Below are 20,313 nucleotides of genomic sequence, written 5' to 3' on the forward strand. Positions count from 1 at the left end.
AACAGTGCAGCAATGAACATAGAAGTGCAGATGTCATTTGGACTGTAATTTTTTGCCTCTCCGGGATATATTCCCAGGAGTGGTATTCCTGGTGAAATATTGGTATGTTTCTATTGATATGATCATATGGTTTTTATCTTTACTTTTGTTGATATAATGGATTATGTTGATTGACGTCCAAATGCTAAACCATCCTTGCATCCCCGGGATGTATGCCACTTGGTCGTGGTGTATGATCTTTTTGATGAGTTGTTGGATTCTATTTGTGAATATTTTCTTGAGGATCTTCACATCCATGTTCATCAGAGATATTAGCCTGTAATTTTCTTTGTTAGTGGTGTCCTTGTTTGCTTTTGGTATTGGGGAGATAAGTGCCTCATAGAAGCTGTTTGTGAGAGTTCCTGTTTTTTTTTTCAATTTCATGGAAAAGCTTGCGGAGAACTGGCAAAAGGTCTTCTTTAAATATTGGGAAGAATTCGCTAGTGAATCCATCTGGGCCTGCGCTTTTGTTTTTGGGAAGACTTGATTTCGGTTTGATTTCCTTGATATGAATGGGTCTTTTCAGGCAATCCAAGTCTTCTTGGTTCAGTCTTGGCAGATTATAGGAATCCAGGAACATATCCATTTCTCTAGGTTATCTTGTTTCATGACATACAGACTCTCAAAGCAGCCTCTGACAATCTTTTGAATTACATTGGTTTCTGTTGCAATGTCCCCTTTTTCATTTCTGATTCGGTTTATTGGGGCTCTCTCTCTTTCATTGTGAGTCTTGCTAGTGGCTTATCAATCTTGTTTATTTTCTCAAAGAACCAGCTCTTGGTTTCACTAACCTTTTGGATTGTTTTTTGGGTTTCCATGTCTGATTTCTGCTCTAAGTTTTATTATTTCTTTCCTTCAGCGGGGCTTGAGTTCCTTTTTTTGGTTATTTTCTAAGATCGTGAGCTGTGAGGTCAGGTTATCTAAGAGGCCCTTTCTTCCTTCCTTAGGAATGCTTGCAAAGCTATACATTTTTCCTCTTAACACAGCTTTAGCTGCATTCCATAGGTTCTGATAGCTCGTGTCTTCATTCACATTTGTTTCCAGGTATCTTTTGATTTCGTCTTTGACTTCCTTCCTGACCCACTCGTTGTTCAACTTTGAGTTGTTTAATTTCCAGGTGTTTGATTTGTCTCTCCGTGTCTGCGTATGCTTCGTTCCTATCTTCAACACATCGTGGTCTGAAAAGATTGTTGATACTATTTCTATCTTGCGGATTCTATTGAGGTCGGTTTTGTGACCTTACATGTGGCCTTTCTATTTTGGACAATGTTATGTGTGCACTGGAAAAGAATGTGTATTCTTTCTTTTTGGGGTGTAAAGCCCTGTATAGGTCTATTAGCCCTCTCTCTACTATTTCTTCCTTCAAAGTCAATGTCTAGCATGCTGAGTTTTGTTCTTGTTGATCTATCCAGAGATGATAAGGCAATGTTGAAGTCTCTGACTACTATTGTGTTGCTAGCAATGTCCTCCTTGAAATCTGTTAGCAGTTGTTTTAAGCATTTAGCTGATCCCTCATTAGGTGTGTATGCATTTAAGAGTGTGATTTCTTCCTGTTACACATATCCCTTGATAAACAGAAAATGACCTTTGCTGTTCCTTCTAGTCTTTTTCAACCTGAAATTTATGTTGTCAGATATTAGTGTGGCTACCCCAGATTTTTTGAGGGAGGTGTTTGCTTGCAAGATTGTTTTCCATCCTTTAACTTTGAGTCTGTGTTTGCTCTGACCATTCAGATGACTTTCTTCTACGCAGCAGAATGTTGGGTTCAGTTTCCGCATTCAGTTTGCCACTGTGTCTCTTGATTGGTGCATTTAGACCATTGACATTGAGAGAGATTATTGTTAGAGGGTTTTGTGCCATCTTTCTGTAGGGACTTGTTGTGCTTGTAGGGTGTTTTCTTGTCTTATAGAAGCCCTCTTAGTGGTTCTTTCAAGTTTGGCTTTGTCTATGAAGTTCCTGAGCTGTTGTTTATCCATGAAATAGTGTATGATTCTTTCTGAGTTAGAATGAGAGTTTAGCTGAATAGAGTACTCTTGGTGAGGCGTTCATTTCATTGAGTTTTTTCACTATATCCCCCCATTGCCTTTGGGGTTGGAGGGTTTCCTCTGATAGGTCTGCTGTAAATGTACGGGGTGCTCCTTTGTATGTGACTTCCTTCTTCAGCCTTGCTGCTTGCAGGATCATGTCTCTATCCATATCATCCATCATTCTGACTCTGATGTGTCTTGGAGTCTTTTTATTAGGGTCTCTTTTACTTGGCACCCTTTGGGCTCCTTGGATCCGGATGCCTGCATTCTCCAGCTCTGGGAACTTTTCGGCAATGATATGTTTAACTGTGGCTTTTCCATTGGGGTTGCCTCCCTGTCCTTTTGGTACTCTGATGATTCTTACTTGCTCCTCTTGGATTCATCCCCTAGGACTCTGATTCACCCCAGGGCTATTTTGAGGTCTTTTCCCATGGTCTGTTGTTGTCTGTAAGCTTTCTGGTGCTCATCTTCAAGCTTACTGATTCTGTCCTCGGCTGTAGCCATTCTACTGGTGAGGGCACTCAATGAGTTTTTTATTTCATCTATCAAATCCTTTATTCATGACATTTGTTTGCAGCTTTTCTATTTCTGCTCTCATTTCTTCCGGTATTTTGTTGGCTGCCTGTTCCACTGTTTCATTCAAGTCCTCTTTTAATTTCCTGGATGTCTGTTCCACTGTTTCTTTGAGTTCATTGAACATCTTCAACATTTTGATTCTGAATTCCTTATTGGAGAGACTGTTTTTGTGAGTAGACCCTGTTGGGGGCCTCTGGACCTTTTTCTTCATCTTCCCCTCTTGGCGTGGTGGGGATCTGTGCTGTTTTTTCATGTTGTGGTGGTAGTATGAAGGTGGGAACCACAGTTCACTATGAGTTTTCCCTCTTGGTTAATTTGGGGATTCTGGGTGAGCTCGGTCTAGTGGTCGCCTTTTTCCCCTTCAGGAGTTGTGGCTTCCTCTCATGTTCTCCTCTGTGGCCTCTAGTGGAGCTTCGGGGGATGTAGTCCTCTACATTGGACTTGTATATGTCTATGGGTATTATGGTGCAACTGGGATGAGCTAGTGGATTATTGGCCTAATGTATTAGAGATGGCCGAGACATTCTCCCCCGAGTTACGTGATGGAGGTCAAGATATGAGTCCAAATTGCTAGGAAAGGGGAAAATAACTGCTGCCCTCAGAGTAGGCCATTCCCCCTATCCACGCCCCCTAGCTCAAAGGCCAGGCTCCCTGGCTCAGAGGCCACACCACCAGGACCAGGCTGCATGCTGGTTCCCTGGTTCGCTGGTTCAGCTGGGACCAGGGGAGCCAGAAACAGTAGCTGGGGGTTGGAAGGTGCTGTTTCTCTTTAACTCTTTGGTGTGCTAATCTTGTTACTGTCATAGGTTACTGTCACAGACAACGAAGAAATTCCTCCAGAAATCAGATCCTCTTCTGAATGCACCCATCCTCCACCTACCAACTAATCACGATCACGATCACGACCATCCTGTTGTTCATCGATTGCCTTGAGCAGGCTCCAGTAACGTCTCCTTCATCCTAGCCCTGAGATTTTTTAAAAGTGCCATATTAAAGGCTCTTTCAGGGTTAGGAGAATGAGCCCCATCATTGTTACTGGTATTGGGCATATTGGGTACACCACGGGGAGTTTGCCAGACTCTGCCCTGTGGGCAGGTTACATCTGGTAGCCTACCATTTTGTCCAAAGTTAGAATGAGATAATAAGGTGTTGTGCAGCCGCAAATGTGGCTGCGCACTTCTGGGATCTAGGTTTTATAGTCTCTGGGTCTTGGCTGCTGATGGGATTACATGGCGCCAGGGGGCCAGTTGGTGGGTGTGACCCCTGCCTACTGGAATATGGAGGATCTGGGTGGAGGATGCTCAGCCCCGATTGAGCAGGCTTGGAGATCTCAGCCCCGGGACCCGTATGCCTTTGTTCCTCTGCTGGTACCTTCATGCGTGCAGAGAGCGGTCTCAGCACGGTGGTGGCTGGTTCTGGAGGTCTTTGGCTGCCAGAGCCCTGGTCGGGACGGGGAGGGAAACTCAACCCACTCCCCTCTAGGGGCCCTGGCGAGGACAGCCAGGCGCGGGGGCAGGAGACTCTGCGCTGTTCTCTTCCGGGATCTGGGTTTTATAGTCTCTGGGTCTTGGCCGCTGATGGGATTACACGGCGCCAGGGGGCCAGTTGGTGGGTGTGACTTCTACCTACTGGAATATGGAGGATATGGGTGGAGGATGCTCAGCCCCTATCCGAGCAGACTTGGAGATCTCAGCCCCGGGACCCGCATGCCTTTGTTCCTCTGCCCGGTACCTTCATGCGTGCCAACTAATACTTTTACCAACTAATACTTTTGTTTATTAGCCCTCAGTTTCATATTGCTGAATCTGGACAGATGTCTAAGTATAGGTTAATGGATTTGCCAGAGTATATGTCAATGTGCAATGTTGAGAAAATCTATAAAATAATTTGTTTTGTTTTGTTTGGGGGCCACACTTGGTGATGCTCAGGGGTTACTCCTGGTTCACTGCTCAAAAAATCACTCCTGTTGGTGCTTGGGAAACTGTATAGTATGTCGGCAATGGAATTCAGGTCATTTGTGTGCAAGGCAAGTCCCCTACCCACTATACTATCTCCCTACCCGCTGTCCTATCTCTCTGGCCCCTGAAATAACATTGGAGATCCCAAAATTGGGGAAAACAACTCTTATTAGATGTGTATTTGCCTTCACTTACTTCCTAATACTTCCAGCTCTACCTAGGGAACCATACAAAGTTTCTGACTTCTTGAAGGTCAAGTGTAAAATTGTGCAGTTGGGTTTCTTTTGGTGTGGGGGGCGGTGGGGCCAAACCCAGCAATGCTCAGGGGTTACTCCGGTCTCTGTGCTCAGGGATCACTCCTGGTAGTAATTTGGGATCATCTGAGATGCTAGGGATCCAACCCACGTCTGCCATATGCAAGGCAAGTGCTAGACTATCTTTCCAACCAAACATTACTGAGAATTAAAAGTTCTTTTGGTGGTGGTGAAATTTAGAGGGGGAGTTAAGGGATGTGAGGAAGAAGCATGGACTTGCAGGGAGTCCCAGACTGGGAACACAAGATCTAGGCATTAGGCACATTTAACACTTTTTGTTTTTCTATTATTCACTTAAAAATGCTATTAGTATTTTTATTCTGAATTTAGATTATTTGGTTTAGTTATTCTTTGTGGCTGGAGCAATAGCACAGCGTGTAGGACGTTTGCCTTGCATGCAGCCAACATGGCCGACCTGAGTTGGATCCCTCCGCCTCTCTCGAAGAGCCCAGCAAGCTACCAAGAGTATTTCGCCCACACAGCAAAGCCTGGCAAGCTACCCATGACATATTCGATATGCCAAACACAGTAACAAGTTTCACAATGTTACTGGGCCCACTCGAGCAAATTGATGAACAGCGGCAGGACAGTGATCAGTGATCAGTTATTCTTTAAATAACATTATTAAAGTTGAAGTAACATGATTACAAAATATGAATGCTATTGGTTTCCATGTACAAAGTGAACTTTACCTGGACCACCGCCGAAGTGCTGAGACACCACAGTTCGTACATCCCCTCTAATCTGACTCTTTCCCCGCCCCTCCCCCAACAAATCCCCAGGTTTGATGTTCATGTTATGAAAGGTGATTCGTAAATCTTGTTATGCCCATCTCTGAGAAGAGAGTAATAGACATGTTAAAAGTTGATTTTAAAAATAACATCTTTGTGTAAGAAGCAATGTAATCTGATGTGCCGAACTGCTGATAGCGAAGCAGATTCATAATATCCCGGCATGAAAATACGTTTTATGGGTGGTGTATGTGTGTGTGTGTGTGTTGTGTGTGTGTGTGTTGTGTGTGCGCATGTGCTCATGCATTCGCCATACAGCAGTGCCCAAGGAATACTCCCAGCAGTTCTTCGAAAATTATTTTATGGGGGGATTGAACCCACACCTCCCACATGAAAAGCATGTGTTGCAACCTATTGATCTATTTTCCTGGGCCCCTAAAAGGACATTGCGGAAGTTATCAAGTAAACTTACTATGTGGAAATATATAAGGGCACCTGAGTGCTTTGTGGATTTGAAGGGTTAAAATTCAAAGTAGGTTTGGAGGTGGGGATGCTCTAAGAATCCATCGTTAGAAGGACTGAGTGGCAGCCTATGCTTAGAAAACCAGAATTTCTCAGGCTCTAAGCAAAACGTTCATAAGATAGTATGACTTGTACTTGCCTATAAAATTATAAAAACACATGCAATAAGGTAGCTACACCAGTCCTATAAAGAAAAGGGCAACTGATATTTCTTGTGTATAAAATCTGTTTGCAAACTGCATTGTGTGGCTGAGCTCTCATCTGGAGGACCAACACCTTGCCCAGAGTGTGGCACTCAGTTGTGACCATGAATGATAGCTCCCTTTCCCACTTCCATCCCTTTCTTCCATTCCTCTTAAACCTTCAGGTCATTCATATACTGCGAAGGTAATGATGTGGCTGAGATTCTGACTTTTGCCAAGGGAAATAGCTCATGGAAATATAGGGAGTTGAACTCTGAATAAAAATAATGCACTCCATAATCAGCTTCAAATGTACCATCAGTGATTAAAATAAAAATGAAACATAAATTAAAAACCTATCAGCAGGCAATCCAACTCACCACAGTGTGTGCTGATAAGACATTCACTGTCACAACGTAGTTTGACTGTCTTGTAGACAACGTCAATATTATTTTTAAATTGGCAGAGGCAGCAGGTTAGATGGTTAGGTAAGATCCTATGAATGGAAACACAGAGAATTAAGTGCAGAGTCAAGAGGTTACTTTAAATAGGTAGAAGAGGCAGTCAAGGCCACTGAGCAGCTATTGAAAAAGTTCCTGAGAAACATGGATGAGGTGTTGCTCAAACTCTGAGGTGGTGGGAACCCAACTGGGAGGTGATGCATGCAAAGCGTGTACTATTGCTCCAGCCCTCAGAAAACTGAGTTTTGTTTTTTGGTCATATCTGGTGGTGCTCAGGGGTTGCTCTGGGCTCTTGGCTCAGGGATCATTCCTAGCAGGCTCGGGAAACCATAGGCAGTGCGAGAGGCTGAATGTGGGTTAGCCACATGCAAATCAAATACCTAACTCACTATCCTATCTCTTCAGCTCCCAGATAACAATAAAAAAACATCAGTTACAACCTGGGGTGTTATTTCTCTATGGAGTGATCAGTCGGGGGCACAGAGATAAGCAACATTCATGGAATGAGGTAGCGTGGAGGGCCAAGAGTTCTCTCAGACAAATGGCATTAATCAAACCCAGCAACCTTCTTTTATTGTAATACAGTACACTAGGGGATGCATCACCAAATCCATGTGGACAAAAGGCTATTGATCTTGCTCTGTCGATGATTAACCTCCCATCCCCATATTTCAATCATCTACATTTCCGTCTAGACAGGATGTCCCCTCTAACTTTGCCTAAACAAAGCATAGCGTAATCAATCAGTGTCAAGGAGTAGCTGCATCATGACATGCTGACCCCTGCCCAGTTCAATCAGAGTTCCAAGCTGCTTCCAGCATGACACTGAAAGCAAGGCAGTGTCTGTAGGAACTTCCTCATGACTCTGGTCGGGCTCCAACGTCTCCCCCTTTTTGTTTTGCAGCCAGCTTAGCCTTCATGACGACATGTGCAGCGTGTTGTTATTGGGCTATTCTGTTTTGTTTTCTGAATTTTTGGCAGGCTATGTAAAAAAGAAACAACAGAACAATAAGTACAGACATACTAATAAAGCCCATCACAAGGACTAGAATATACTTCTTAGGATTTAGTTGAGTGATCCCATCCAACAATCCACCCCCAATGGTATCAGGTCCCCAGACTTGCAAGTGGGCCTGAAATACACAGTGAATGTTAGTTTGCAACTCTATAATTTTGTCGGTCATATTTTTGATGGTTTAACAAATACTTTTTAACCTTTTCCCATGGAGATTCAGACTCATAATAAGGTACAGGAGTTATACAAATGCAGAAGTATTCCAATCACATTTTAGAGTGTGTTGTCTTCTTAAACTCGGTAGCTGGTCACCGAGTAGGGTAACAGTTCGTGTAACATCGGACAATTCCTCTTGTAATCCTGCATCAACTTGTCACTGGGTTGTCCACAGTTTCTGAGAGTCCTGATGCCCTTTCTTTCTTTCTTTCTTTCTTTCTTTCTTTCTTTCTTTCTTTCTTTCTTCTTCTTTTTGCTTTTTGGGTCACACCTGGAGATGCACAGGGGTTACTCCTGGCTCTGCACTCAGAAATTACTCCTGGCAGTGCTCAGGGGAACATATGGGATGCTAGGAATCGAACCAGGGTCAGCCACATGCAAGGAAAATGCCCTACCTGCTGTGCTATCGCTCCAGCCCCCTCGTGCCATTTCTTAACAAACTCAGCAGTCTGAGATCCTTGCCTCAATGCAATATGAGCCGTTGCTGCTGTAGCAGTGATGGCAACGAGTCCCATGATAATGGCAATTACGAGTCCTACAAACCTCTTTGTGTGTGGCGCCAGGGGAGTGACCAGCCGGCGAAGAATGTTGGTAGCTGGACTGTCTTCCCACAAGCGGTTAAGCCACACAGGCATCTAGACCCCCATGGAAGCTCTAAGAAGATAGATGCTTTCTTCTGCTGTGAGACTCATAGTGTTATTAATACAAGTGAACATAGAGCAGTCACTGCAAGATATTACCTCTGCTACTTTATCCCAGCTAATTCTCCCTTTCAGCATGGCATATGGCAGTGGAACACAAGCCTGTATATAGCGGGTAAGATTTCTATCAAAATGTAAAGTACGTTTTGTTCCGACATTGTTATGTTGGATAAAACTGTCCGGGCTGTCATGTATCCAAAAGAATTCCCTATTTTCCATAGATGATTTTGTTTCTTATGCCCAGGAAGGAAGGGTGTAGGAGGCGGAAAGCTACCTCCGCACCCCATTATGCCAATATTCACTGTATCACTGTCATCCCCTTGTTCATCGGTTTAATCAAGTGGGCACCAGTAACATCTCCATTCGTCCCAGCCCTGAGATTTTAGCAGCCTCTCCTTACTCATCTTTCCCAACATATTGGAGGCTCTTTCTGGGTCAGGGGAATGAGACCCTTTATTGCTACACTTTTGGCATATCGAATATGTCATGGCTTGCTTGCCAGGCTCTGATGTACAGGTGGACTCTTGGTAGCTTGCTGTGCTCTCCAAGAGGTATCTATCTTATCTATCTATCTATCTATCTATCTAGATAGGTAAGTTGTTGCTTTCTGTCTGAACCCCATCAAATCTGGTGTGGCAATTATGGAGAATGGGTAGGAAGTGTCTTGTGATATGTCGCAGCCGTGTGGTCCAGGAATATGTTCACTCATGTGAGGCTCGGCCCAAGCAAGTAGGGAGCGGCCTGGAGCGTGGCTGCGGTTGGGTTGTGGAGGTCAGTTGCTGGGGCTGGGTCCCTTGGGGCGGGGAGGGCTCTCACTCGTCCCCCTCTGGGGCATCCTGCATGAAAAAAGCCTGGTGCAGAGTCTGGTTCATGGTTATGGGGTCCTCATTTTATGCTCCCTTCTGGAGGGTGGCCGATGAGAAGATTATCTGGCACAAGCAGGGTGTGGCTTATCGGTGTGACCCGTGGGTCACCGGAGACTGGAGGAAGCGGGCAGAGGATCTCTGCTCCTGGCTACCGTTTAAGCCCGGAGTCCAAGGTCATAAAGTTCTGCATTACCTGGGTTCCGTAGGACTTCACTCATCCGTGAGGCTCAGCCCGAGCATATGGAAAGTGGCCTGAGCATGGCAGCAGTTGGGTAGTGGAGGTCACTGCTGGGGCTGGGTCCGTTGGGGTGCCCCAAGTGAAAACAGCCTGGCACGGAGTCCAGTGGCATGGTTATGGGGGCCTCATTTTATGCTCCCTTCTGGAGGAACAGCTATGAGGTCTGGAGGGTAGCCTATGACGAGGTTATCTGGCGCTGGCAGGGTGTGGCTTATGGCTTATGCTAATATTAGAGTTAATTATAATTTGGGACACTTCGGAGCCTTGTATTGCTCCCCAATTCAGAATATTCTTTAGCTCCTTTTGCCCAGGCTGAGCCTACTGGACTCCAATCAATAGTTTTTCCATAAGAGGAATCAATCTAGATTCTAGCTTTTTCTCCTTTACATCGTTTCCAATATATCCAGTTTTCTAATTCAATAACTTTAGGGAGTTCACATAGGAGGCAGAGAGTTCACATAGGAGGCAGAGAGTTCACATAGGAGGTAGAGTATCATAACTTTCACTTCCAGTATCCAGAAATCCATTTGCTGCGAGCAATAACAATGGCTTTTTTTTTTAAGCAATGGCTTTTTATCAGATTCAGTAGAATTGTGATATTCAGCCATTCAGTACTGCGTGTGTGTTTTTAAGCAATGACTCCCGTTGCTAGTGCAGATAGGCATCCCTTCCACCCTGATAACATATTCAGGAAAATTTGTGCCTTCTTCTTTGGGTTTGATTAGGTCTCTACCATCAGCCTGGCACCAAGTCTGGTGGCACGGCTATGGGGTCCTCATGTTATGTTCCCTTCTGGGAGAAGTAGCCCTGTGATCTGGATGCTGGCTGATGACGAGATTATCTAGCGCTGGCAGGAGGTGGCTTCTGGGAGTGACCCCTGTGTCACTGAAGACTGGGGGAAACAGGCAGAGGATCTCTGCTCCTGGGTCCTGTTGAGCCCAGAATCCAAGTTCACAAAGTTCCACATTACCTGAGTTCCTTGGGACTTCACTCATGCGTGAGACTCAGCCCGAGTGAGAGGGGAGTGGCCAGAAGCATGGTGGTGGTTGGGTTGTGGAGGTCGACTGCCGGGCTGGGTCCCACAGGAGTAGGGGGCGGAATGAGAGAGACAGGCCCATCCCCTATCCCTGGAGGCCTGGAGTTTGCTGTCACTGAAACTGCATACCTGCACTTCTCATTGGGTTCTGGATGTTGGTGGCCCCTGGGATTTTTAGGGGGCAGGTGGGACTCTGGAGGTCATGCCCACAAACTGCCTCTGGCTGCTACTTAAGCTCCTTAATGGTCATGATCCAGAGATACACAAAAGAATTTCTGAACTGAGCAGCTCTCTGCCTTCTCCCCATCCTAATTATCTAAAACTTTAGAATTCCAGGAACACACAGCCACTTTTGTGGCCGAATGGCATTGTACTATTCATAACAAGCAATACAAAAGAGAGTATGAGGGAAATTGTCTGCCATAGAGGCAGGGGGAGGGGTGGGACGGGGGCGGGTATACTGGGGACATTGGTGGTGGAAGATGTGCACTGGTGGAGGGTTGGGTGTCCTATCATTGTATGACTGAAACTCAAACAGGGAAGCTTTGTAACTGTATCTCACGGATTCAATGATTTAAAAAAATAATAAATAAAATTACCATTCTGAAAATAAAGTAATGTGGAGTTCATGCCAAATTCAATTAGCTGAATCAATGGCTGAATAAATACCAGTACCCCTACAAAAAGAGGGAGAGAGAGAGACTGAGAGAGAGAAGAGAGAGAGAGAGAGAGAGAGAGAAAGAAATAAACAAGCCTTAAAAAAATTAAGTGAAATAAATGTCAGAAAATCAACTTACAGCTTTTCTAATTTAAGATTCATCATGAGGATGTTTTGAACTGCTGCAAGTGGCACTTGTGTTGCTCCCATGTCTCTGAGGGAGAAAGCACAAGCATGATGTGAATCCAAATACAGAAGCTCTAGAGTTAAATAGATGAGATAAATGAAGTGATAACTTTGATTCTGGCTTTGCTGTAAATCCAGGTCAACTGTTTGCTGTAGACTATAATTCCAGAGAGCTCTTGCTGATAAAAGCCTTTTCTATCATCAAATTAATGACACTTTGGAGAATAAAAAAATTTCCTTCCTTCCTTCCTTCCTCCCTCCCTCCTTCCTTCCTTCTCCCTCCCTCCCTCCCTCCTTCCTTTTTCCCTCCCTCTCTCCTCTCCTTCCCTCCCTCCTTCCCTCCCTCCTTCCTTCCTTCCTTCCTTCCTTCCTTCCTTCCTTCCTTCCTTCCTTCCTTCCTTCCTTCCTTCCTTGTCCGACTTCTAAATTGCATCTACTCCTTTCAATGATTCTTTTTCATGTGAGCTGCGGGTGGCCTTGGATTTTGGCCACATCTGATAGTACATGGGGGATATGTTGGGCACTGTACTTGTGGGTTACTCTGAGTAGAGTTCTGGGGAACACATAAGGGGTCAGAGGTTGAATCCAGGCCTCCAAGCAAGCAGTGCATGGGCTCCAACCACTCACCTATCTGGTCCTCTTTTCTTTACTTTCTTTTTTCAATAATGTGTCCATTATTACTTGTTACTTTCTGAATAAATAATACTTCTACACGCATCTGTATGTTTCTTATCTATATGTACTCAACATAGCTCTTTTCCTCTGTTGGCTGTTGCCCATGTCATTCTTTCTTAATCTTTTCCTTTGAGAATAACTGTCATTTCAATAATCCAGTGTTAAAATTAAAATTATAACTTTTAAATTCAATGCAAAACACTCTATCTTTGACAAAAGTGGAGAAAAATAAAGACAGCAAATCATAGCAGAAACCATATAAGCTACAAACTTATTACAATACTTACAGATATTTTAATGCTGGCAATTTAAAAAGATAAAAATCTTCAATAGTTGTTAGGGGATTATGGCTGAGAATTCTAAAAAAAGAATTAAAATTATATGCATAATCAGTATGTAGCATTAAAATTTATATTTAATTTATTGGCATGAAAAGGTAAAGGTAAAGGTAAAGGCCCTCCCGTTGATCGTCGATTTGCTCGAGCGGGCCCAGTAACGTCTCCATTGGAGACTTTGTTGTTACTGTGTCTGGCATATCGAATACTCTCGGTAGCTTGCCGGGCTCTCCGAGAGGGGCAGAGGAATCGAACTCGGGTCGGCCATGTTGGTCGCTTGTAAGGTGAACGCCCTACCCACTGTGCTATCGCTCCAGCCATTGGCATGAAATTTGAAGGTGAAAAAACATTATTTTCTGTGATTATTTATAATCACGCTTAGAATCCATAAAGCATTCTTTTTTTTTTCTTTTTGGGTCACACCTGGCGATGCACAGGGGTTACTCGTGGCTCATGCGCTTAGGAATTACCCCTGCTGGTGTTCGGGGGGAACATATGGAATGCTGGGAATTTAACCCGTGTCAGCCGCGTGCAAGGCAAACACCCTACCGGCTGTGGTATTGCTCCAGCCCCAAGCATTCTCCCTTTGAGAAACACCCAAGTCTCTAGATGACAAAGTGAAGGGGAACCGGGGGGGGGGGGGGGGAGAAAATAAATGTAGAGCAAAGAAAAAATATGCTGACAAATTTTTCCAAGTTGAAAACTCTAGGAATAGGGACCAAATAGAACAGCAAGTGGGGCACTTGCCTTGCATGCAGCCCACTTGTGTTTCATTCCTGGAACCTTACACAGGCCCTGGAACACACCAGGAGTGATCCCTGAACACAGCGTCAGGAGTAAGCGCTGGGCACCACTGGGCATGTCTCCCCATCAACCCCAAAGAAGAAATAAAAACCTAGGAGTGATGATGTCTGCAGAAGTCCTTGCTCTGCAGCAAATATTATTTCTAATGGATGCCTCTACAATTCAAAATGTTTCTTACACCCTGAGAAATTCAAACTACTTCATGACAACACACCCAGCTAAAGATTAAAATAGGGTCAATCCTTGGTTTTGGACAAAGAAGACATGGTCAATGGAAGAGGAGCTGTTAGAAGCTGTCTTCTTACCAGTCATTCCCACAGAGATCTTTGTGCCCAGACCTTTGTCACGCTGTATGTGATCACGGACTCACCTGTCAGTCTCCTGGACTTTCAGCTTCTTGAATGCCAGGGTCACCTGACTGTCACTGGTCTGACAATATCGGGTATTTACTAGATACTTCAGAAATAACATTATGGATATATTGGTCAAATGAACCAGTTCCTGCCCTCCCTCCCTCAGTTCCTCTCTCTTTTCTTTCTTTCTTTGGTTTGTGGGTCACACCCAGGAATGCTCAGGGATTACTCCTGGTGGTGCTTAGGGGACCATATGGAATGCCAGGCATCGAACCTTGGTCAGCCGCCTGCAAAGCACGCACCTTTCCTGCTATATTATCACTCCAGTACCAGAAGCAGTTCATTTTTGACAAAAGATTTTGTTCCAAGATGCTAGAATGAATTTTCTTCTTTTAAAAACATGCAAACTCTTTAAAACAAGCAAAGAAATACACAGGAGGGAAAAAAAAACGGAAAGAAATTTTCAGTAAACTCTATTCAAGAAACATTGGCATACCCTTGCAGGATAGATAGATAGATACATAGATAGATAGATATAGATACAGATATATATATATATATATATATATATATATATATATATATATATACGCCACGCTCCAGGCTGCTTTCCAGATGCTCAGGCCAAGCCTCACGCATGAGTGTAGCCCCACAGAACCAGGTGAGGTGGGACTTTGTGACCTTGGACTCCAGACTCAATGGGGCCCGGAAACAGAGATCCTCTGCCTGCTTCCCCCAATCTCTGGAGACCCAGGGATCATGCCCATAATACCCACCCTGCAGGTGCCAGATAAATACCTCATCTGCTGACCTCCACTACGCAGCTGCCCCCATGCTGCAGGCCGCTTTCTGGACAGTGTGGCCACAAAGCGGCATGCAACACAGCATAAGACACTTAATACCCATTTTCCAAAATTACTGCACCACATTTGATGGGGTTCAAATATGGTGTGAACTATGGGAATGCCTGTAACGGTGATTAGAGGCCTCCCTAAAAGCCTCCATCCCTCTCAGAGAGCCTGGCAAGCTACAGAGAGTATCCCGCCCACACGGCAGAGCCTGGCAAGCTCCTGCCGACCTCGCACGTGAGTGTAGCCTCACAGAAGCAGGTGAGGTGGGACTTTGTGACCTTGGACTCCAGGCACGTACCCGTGGCATATTTGATATGCCAAAAACAGTAAAAACAATGGGCCTCATTGCCCTGACCTGAAAGAGCCCCCAATACGGCAGTGTTAATAAGGATAAACAAAGAGAGGCTGATAAAATCTCAGGGCCGAACTAGGCTGCCAAAACGAAGGACTAAAATGACTTTACTTTCAACGAACGTACGCTAGCATCCGAAGCACCCATCAAGGACCTGATGGTGCAATCGCAGATTAAGTATGACATCATTGGTCTGACCGAGATGAGAAGGCATCGATCACATCATGCCATTTACAACACTGGAGAAGAACTGTTCCTCGGAACATGTGACAATAGAGGCATCGGTGGTGTTGGTGTCCTGGTCAACATGAACTTGGCCATGAGCATTGATTCATATGAATGCCTAACAACCCAAATCAGACGATTATGCTTGAATAGATGTGGCTCACTGCTGGCAGTTTCCATCTTCATCGTCTATGCACCAGCATCCAACTACGATGAAGAAGGTATTGAGAAGTTCTACATGGAGCTGGGGAAGTTCTATAAAGAAGACCACACCTCCTACAAGATCATTGTAGGTTATTTTAATGCCAAGATAGGACTGAGAAGGTTGCCCAAAGAACTCCACATCGGGACCAATGGCCTAGAATGGAACGAACAGGGTGAGAGACGGTCTGAGTTCATCATGTTGACCAAGACCATACATGGTAACTCACAGTTCCAGAAGGCCAAATTCTAAACATTGGACATGGGAGTCTCCTGGTGGACAGTTCCACAGTGAAATTGACTACATCATTTTCAATGGACTGTTTTGCCTGACTGATGATGCTGTTGTCCCAAAATTCCAAAACGGATCGGACAACCATCTCCTTCATGCAAAATTCTACTTTATGGAGCAAGGAGAAGGGACTGCAAAGTTTAAGAAGAGAACTTCCAGAATGACCACCAAACGGGAGCTCTTTGGCACTATTGAGGCAACGTAGGAAGATGCCGTCGCTGACATCAACGAGGAATCCAATTGACTGGTTCAGCACCTCCATGACTGCTCAAGGAATGCCAAGAGTGGGAAAGTCACAAACAGATGCCTGTCTTAGGAAACTCTTGAGCTCATTTGCCAACGTGGTTTGCAGCAAGCCTCTGGCAATCACAAGCTAATGTCCGAGCTCGCAAAGCTGTGCAGAAAAGCGATAAAGGAAGACCTCAAAGAGAGAAGAGCAATAGTGTTGTCTGATGCGGCAGAAGCTGGGAAAAATATTCGCAACACCTGCCTGTCCTTCGCCAACTATAAGTAAGACCAAGATGACTGCCCTCCGATGTCCTGATTGATCTATCACATCTTCCAGAAGGGAAATGGAGAAGATTGTTCACAACTTCTACTTGGATCACTTCAACAGCCATGTCCAAGTGCCCACATACCAAATTCCACAGGATGGATATGTCGTTCCCAACGTCCTCCTTTCCGAAATCCGACACACCATTTTGTTGGTAAAGAAGTGTACAGAACCTGGCCCAGACAAGGTCAGACCCAAACACCTGAAGAATCTGACACCAGTACTGGTCAATACACTGGCTTGGCTCTTCACACTCTACCTATCTGGATGCAAGGTTCCTTCCCAATGGAAAACCAGCAGGACCATTCCGTTGTACAAGAAGGGAGACATCCACGACATTGGCAACTATCGCCTGATCTGCCTATTGTCCGCCATCTACAAGCTGTCATCCTGAATAGGATTGGCAGAACACTAGATGGACAACCATGCGTGCAAGCCGAGTTCCGAAAGAGATTCAGCATGATCGACCATATCCACACTACGCTCACTGAGATTTTGCAAGAGTTTAAGATGCCAAAGATGCCACTCTGCCTAACGTTCATCGATTTAAAAAAGGCCTTTTATTCTGTTGAGACTGACGTGGTCATCGAAGCCCTAGCCCAACAGGGCAGTCAAACTCAGTACATCAGGATCCTCTGTGGCTGTATTACGGATTCACCACTAGGATCTCACCATTCTACAAGAAAGTGATCATCGATGTTAAGAGAGGGGTTTGGCAGAGCGATACCATTTCACTGACACTCTTCAGTGCCACCCTCAAGAACGTCATGTGATGACTGGAATGGGAAGGAATGGGAGTAAAGATATACAGTCAGCAACTGCACCACCTCTGCTTCGCTGATGACATCGTTCTAATAACAGCAAACATTAACCAAGCATCACAACTGCTGGACGACTTTGACCGTGAGCATGAAAAGGTCAGACTGCAGCTGAACCTCACAAAGACAATGTTCATGAAAAATGGACTAGTTCCTGGCAGTTATGTATACCTAGGTCGAGAACATAACAAGACGAACAACCTGGCACCTGAGCTGCACAGGAGGAATAGAGCGGTGTGGAACACCTTCAAGAACGTTGAAGAAATAGCTAAGAGGACTAAGAACATCTGGCTCCATGGACATTTCTTCGACTCCACCGTTCTTCCTACACTAACATACACCTCAGAGACCTGGGACCTACGAAAACAGGATGAGAACGCTATTTGGGTCTCCCAAAGAGGAATCAAAAGAGCTATGCTTGGAGTATCACGCTTCACTCAAGTGAGAGAAGGAATCTGGAGATCCGACTTCCGTCAATGATCGAGAATCAGGGACACTGTCTCATTTGCCAAGGCGTCAAAAATCAGATGGGCAGGACACATAATGCGATTTGAAGATGACTGCTGGACCAGAGCCGCTACCGACTGGATTCCACGGGATGTCACGAGAATGCCTGGGAGGCTGGAGAGATAGCACAGCGGGTTGGGCATTTGCCTTGCACGCGGCTGACCTGGGTTTGATTCCCAGCATCCCATATGGTCCCCTGAGCACTGCCAGGAGTAACTACTCCTGAGTGCAGAGCCAGGAGTAACCCCTGTGCATTGCCAGGTGTGACCCAAAAAGCAAAAAAAAAAAAAAAAAAACACAACGATTGGCCGCCCAATATGGGCATTCCTAAATAAACTAGAAATTGAGCTTCCATATGACCCCAAAATACCACTTCTGGAAATATATTCCAAGGGTACAATAAAGCACAGTAGAAATGACATCTGCACCTATATGTTCATTGCAGCATTGTTCACAATAGCCAGAATCTGGAAACAACCTATGTGCCCGAGAATAGATGACTGGTTAAAGAAACTTTGGTACACCTGCACAATGTAATACTATGCAGCTGTTAGGAAAGATGAAGTCATAAAATTTGCTTGTAAGTGGAAGGTCATGGAGAGTATCATGCTAAGTGAAATGAGTCAGAAAGAGAGGGACAGACATAGAATGGCTGCACTCATTTGTGGAATATAAAATGAGACTGACACCCAAGGGCAGTAGAGACAAGGGCCAGAAAGATTGCTTCATAGTTGGTAGCCTATGTCATGAGCTGGGGGAAAAGGCAGCTGGAATAGAGAAGGGATCACTAAGTCAATGATGGTTGGAGGAATCGTTCGTGATAGGAGATGTGTACTGAAAGTACACAAAAAATCAAATGTGATGGTCTCTCAGTATCTATATTGTAAATCATAATGCCCCAAAGTAGAGAAAGAGTATGGGGAAAATTGTCTGCTATAGAGGCAGGGGAAGGGTTGGGATTGTGGAAGGGGGAGATACTGGGGACATTGATGGTAGAAAGTGTGCACTGGTGGAGGGATGGGTGTTCGATCATTGTATGACTGAAACTCAAAGATGAAAGCTTTGTAACTGTAGATCACGGTGATTCAATTCAAAAAACAACTCTCAATAACTTTGTAAATTGTGGTTCTTTAAGTATTTTTTTAAAAAGAGATGTGCACACAGTGAACTTCATATTTGTCCCCCAACCACGCAGCTTACCTGAACAAATATGGATACTTAGTTTGGGATAGACCTCACTGTCCTCTTGCTAGGGACCACAGAATCTCTAGTGGCTTCCAGCCCAGGCCACTGTGGCTGAGCAGATGGCTCTCTGCATGTGCGCATGGGGTGGAGTTCAGTCTCAGGAAAAGCAAGACCCCAAAAGGCACATGAATCCACCTGAAATTCAGGCAACGAAGGTCTTTGCTGCTCTTTGATATAAAAGAGAAACGGTGCGCAAGAACCACGCTGAGAAGTGGCACCCCTGACAAGCACAGGTGTGAGCTCCGCTCCTAGGACGTTCTTACACAAAAGTAGAAGAGCGACCCCTGGTGGTCATGTGTGCGAGTCTCCTGCCCCCCAAAAGGACAGAGGCCTTCAGCAAAGCGCCTGGCCAGAGGCCAAGCGCCTGGCCCTGATGTGGGATTTGAATATGGGAGCATCACAGCCAGGGCTGTGTATGACCCTCAGACATTTTGCAACAATAAAGAGGAGGAAAGCTAAACATGTTGGCGGGGGTTGGGGGTTGTTGGGAGACTACAGGGTGTGGCTGGACCACATCTGGGTGGTCCTCGGGAATGGCCCCTGGCAGTGCTCTGGCAGCAGTACTAAGTTTAAACAGAAGATGTCTCCTTGCAAAGATGGGAGGAAAAGATGCACTTGGGAGACTAGAGTAGTTGCTGAATGTGATGAACTCCTCAACTTTCCCACCAGTCACCCCTAAACCATTCCAAGGTCCTGAGCGGCCTTCATCTTTAAGGTAGAAGCTTCTGAACTAGGAGAAGCTGCTGCCAGGAGTTCAGAACATAACCCCAAATGATAACAATGCCTTCGAGTAAGCTCTTGTGTGGACACTTTATCTAAAGACAGGTCATTACGCCTTGTGGCGGGGAGAGAGTGAGGGCTTCGCCCTGACCACAGCTCCGTCTGCCTTCACAGTGCAGCTCCCCACCTCACTGATCATCTCCACAGTGGGGTCACGTGGTCAGTGGGAACAAGTTTTGGGTTTCCTCTGTTCTATCTTAGTTCTTATGTCTTGGCAAAATACTGAAGTTCCACAAACAAGCCAGAGTGTCCACATGCTCTGTCTGAGTACGGCAGCGCCTTTGCACTTTGTCAAGTCTTCAGTTGCTACCATCATGGAACTTGTATCGTTCGAACCGACGAAATGACTAAAAGAATTGTTTAAACGAGCCAGCAGTCTAGACCTGTGTAGGTGAACGAAGAAACACTTGAAAGTCAGAAGGAGAAAAAAAAGTTACTTGGGACCAGAGCAATCGTACAGCAGGTAGGACGTTTGCCTTGCACACAGCTGACCTGGGTTTGATCCCTGGTATCCCATATGGTCCCCCAGGCACCACCAGGAGTAATCGCGGAGAGGAGAGCCAGGAACAACCTCTGAGCATGGTGGTGTGGCCCAT

General features: G+C 45.2%; 1 protein-coding gene across 3 annotated transcripts in view; it reads right to left on the minus strand.

Moving 5' to 3' along the window:
* Window positions 1-20,313, minus strand: part of LOC130036799 (leucine-rich repeat-containing protein 37B-like) — a 46,967-nt gene that overhangs the window by 9,260 nt on the left and 17,394 nt on the right. For all 3 annotated transcript variants that reach the window (XM_056128692.1, XM_056128691.1, XM_056128690.1), the window contains 3 exons: window positions 12,689-12,760; window positions 11,680-11,754; window positions 6,730-6,845 (listed from right to left, as the gene is read on the minus strand). In XM_056128692.1, the coding sequence (XP_055984667.1) occupies window positions 6,730-6,845; window positions 11,680-11,754; window positions 12,689-12,760 (263 nt within the window). The remainder of the gene's footprint in view (window positions 1-6,729; window positions 6,846-11,679; window positions 11,755-12,688; window positions 12,761-20,313) is intronic.

The sequence above is a fragment of the Sorex fumeus genome, unplaced genomic scaffold (assembly GCF_029834395.1).
Source record: "Sorex fumeus unplaced genomic scaffold, SorFum_2.1 ptg000066l, whole genome shotgun sequence".
NCBI classification, from domain to species: domain Eukaryota; kingdom Metazoa; phylum Chordata; class Mammalia; order Eulipotyphla; family Soricidae; genus Sorex; species Sorex fumeus.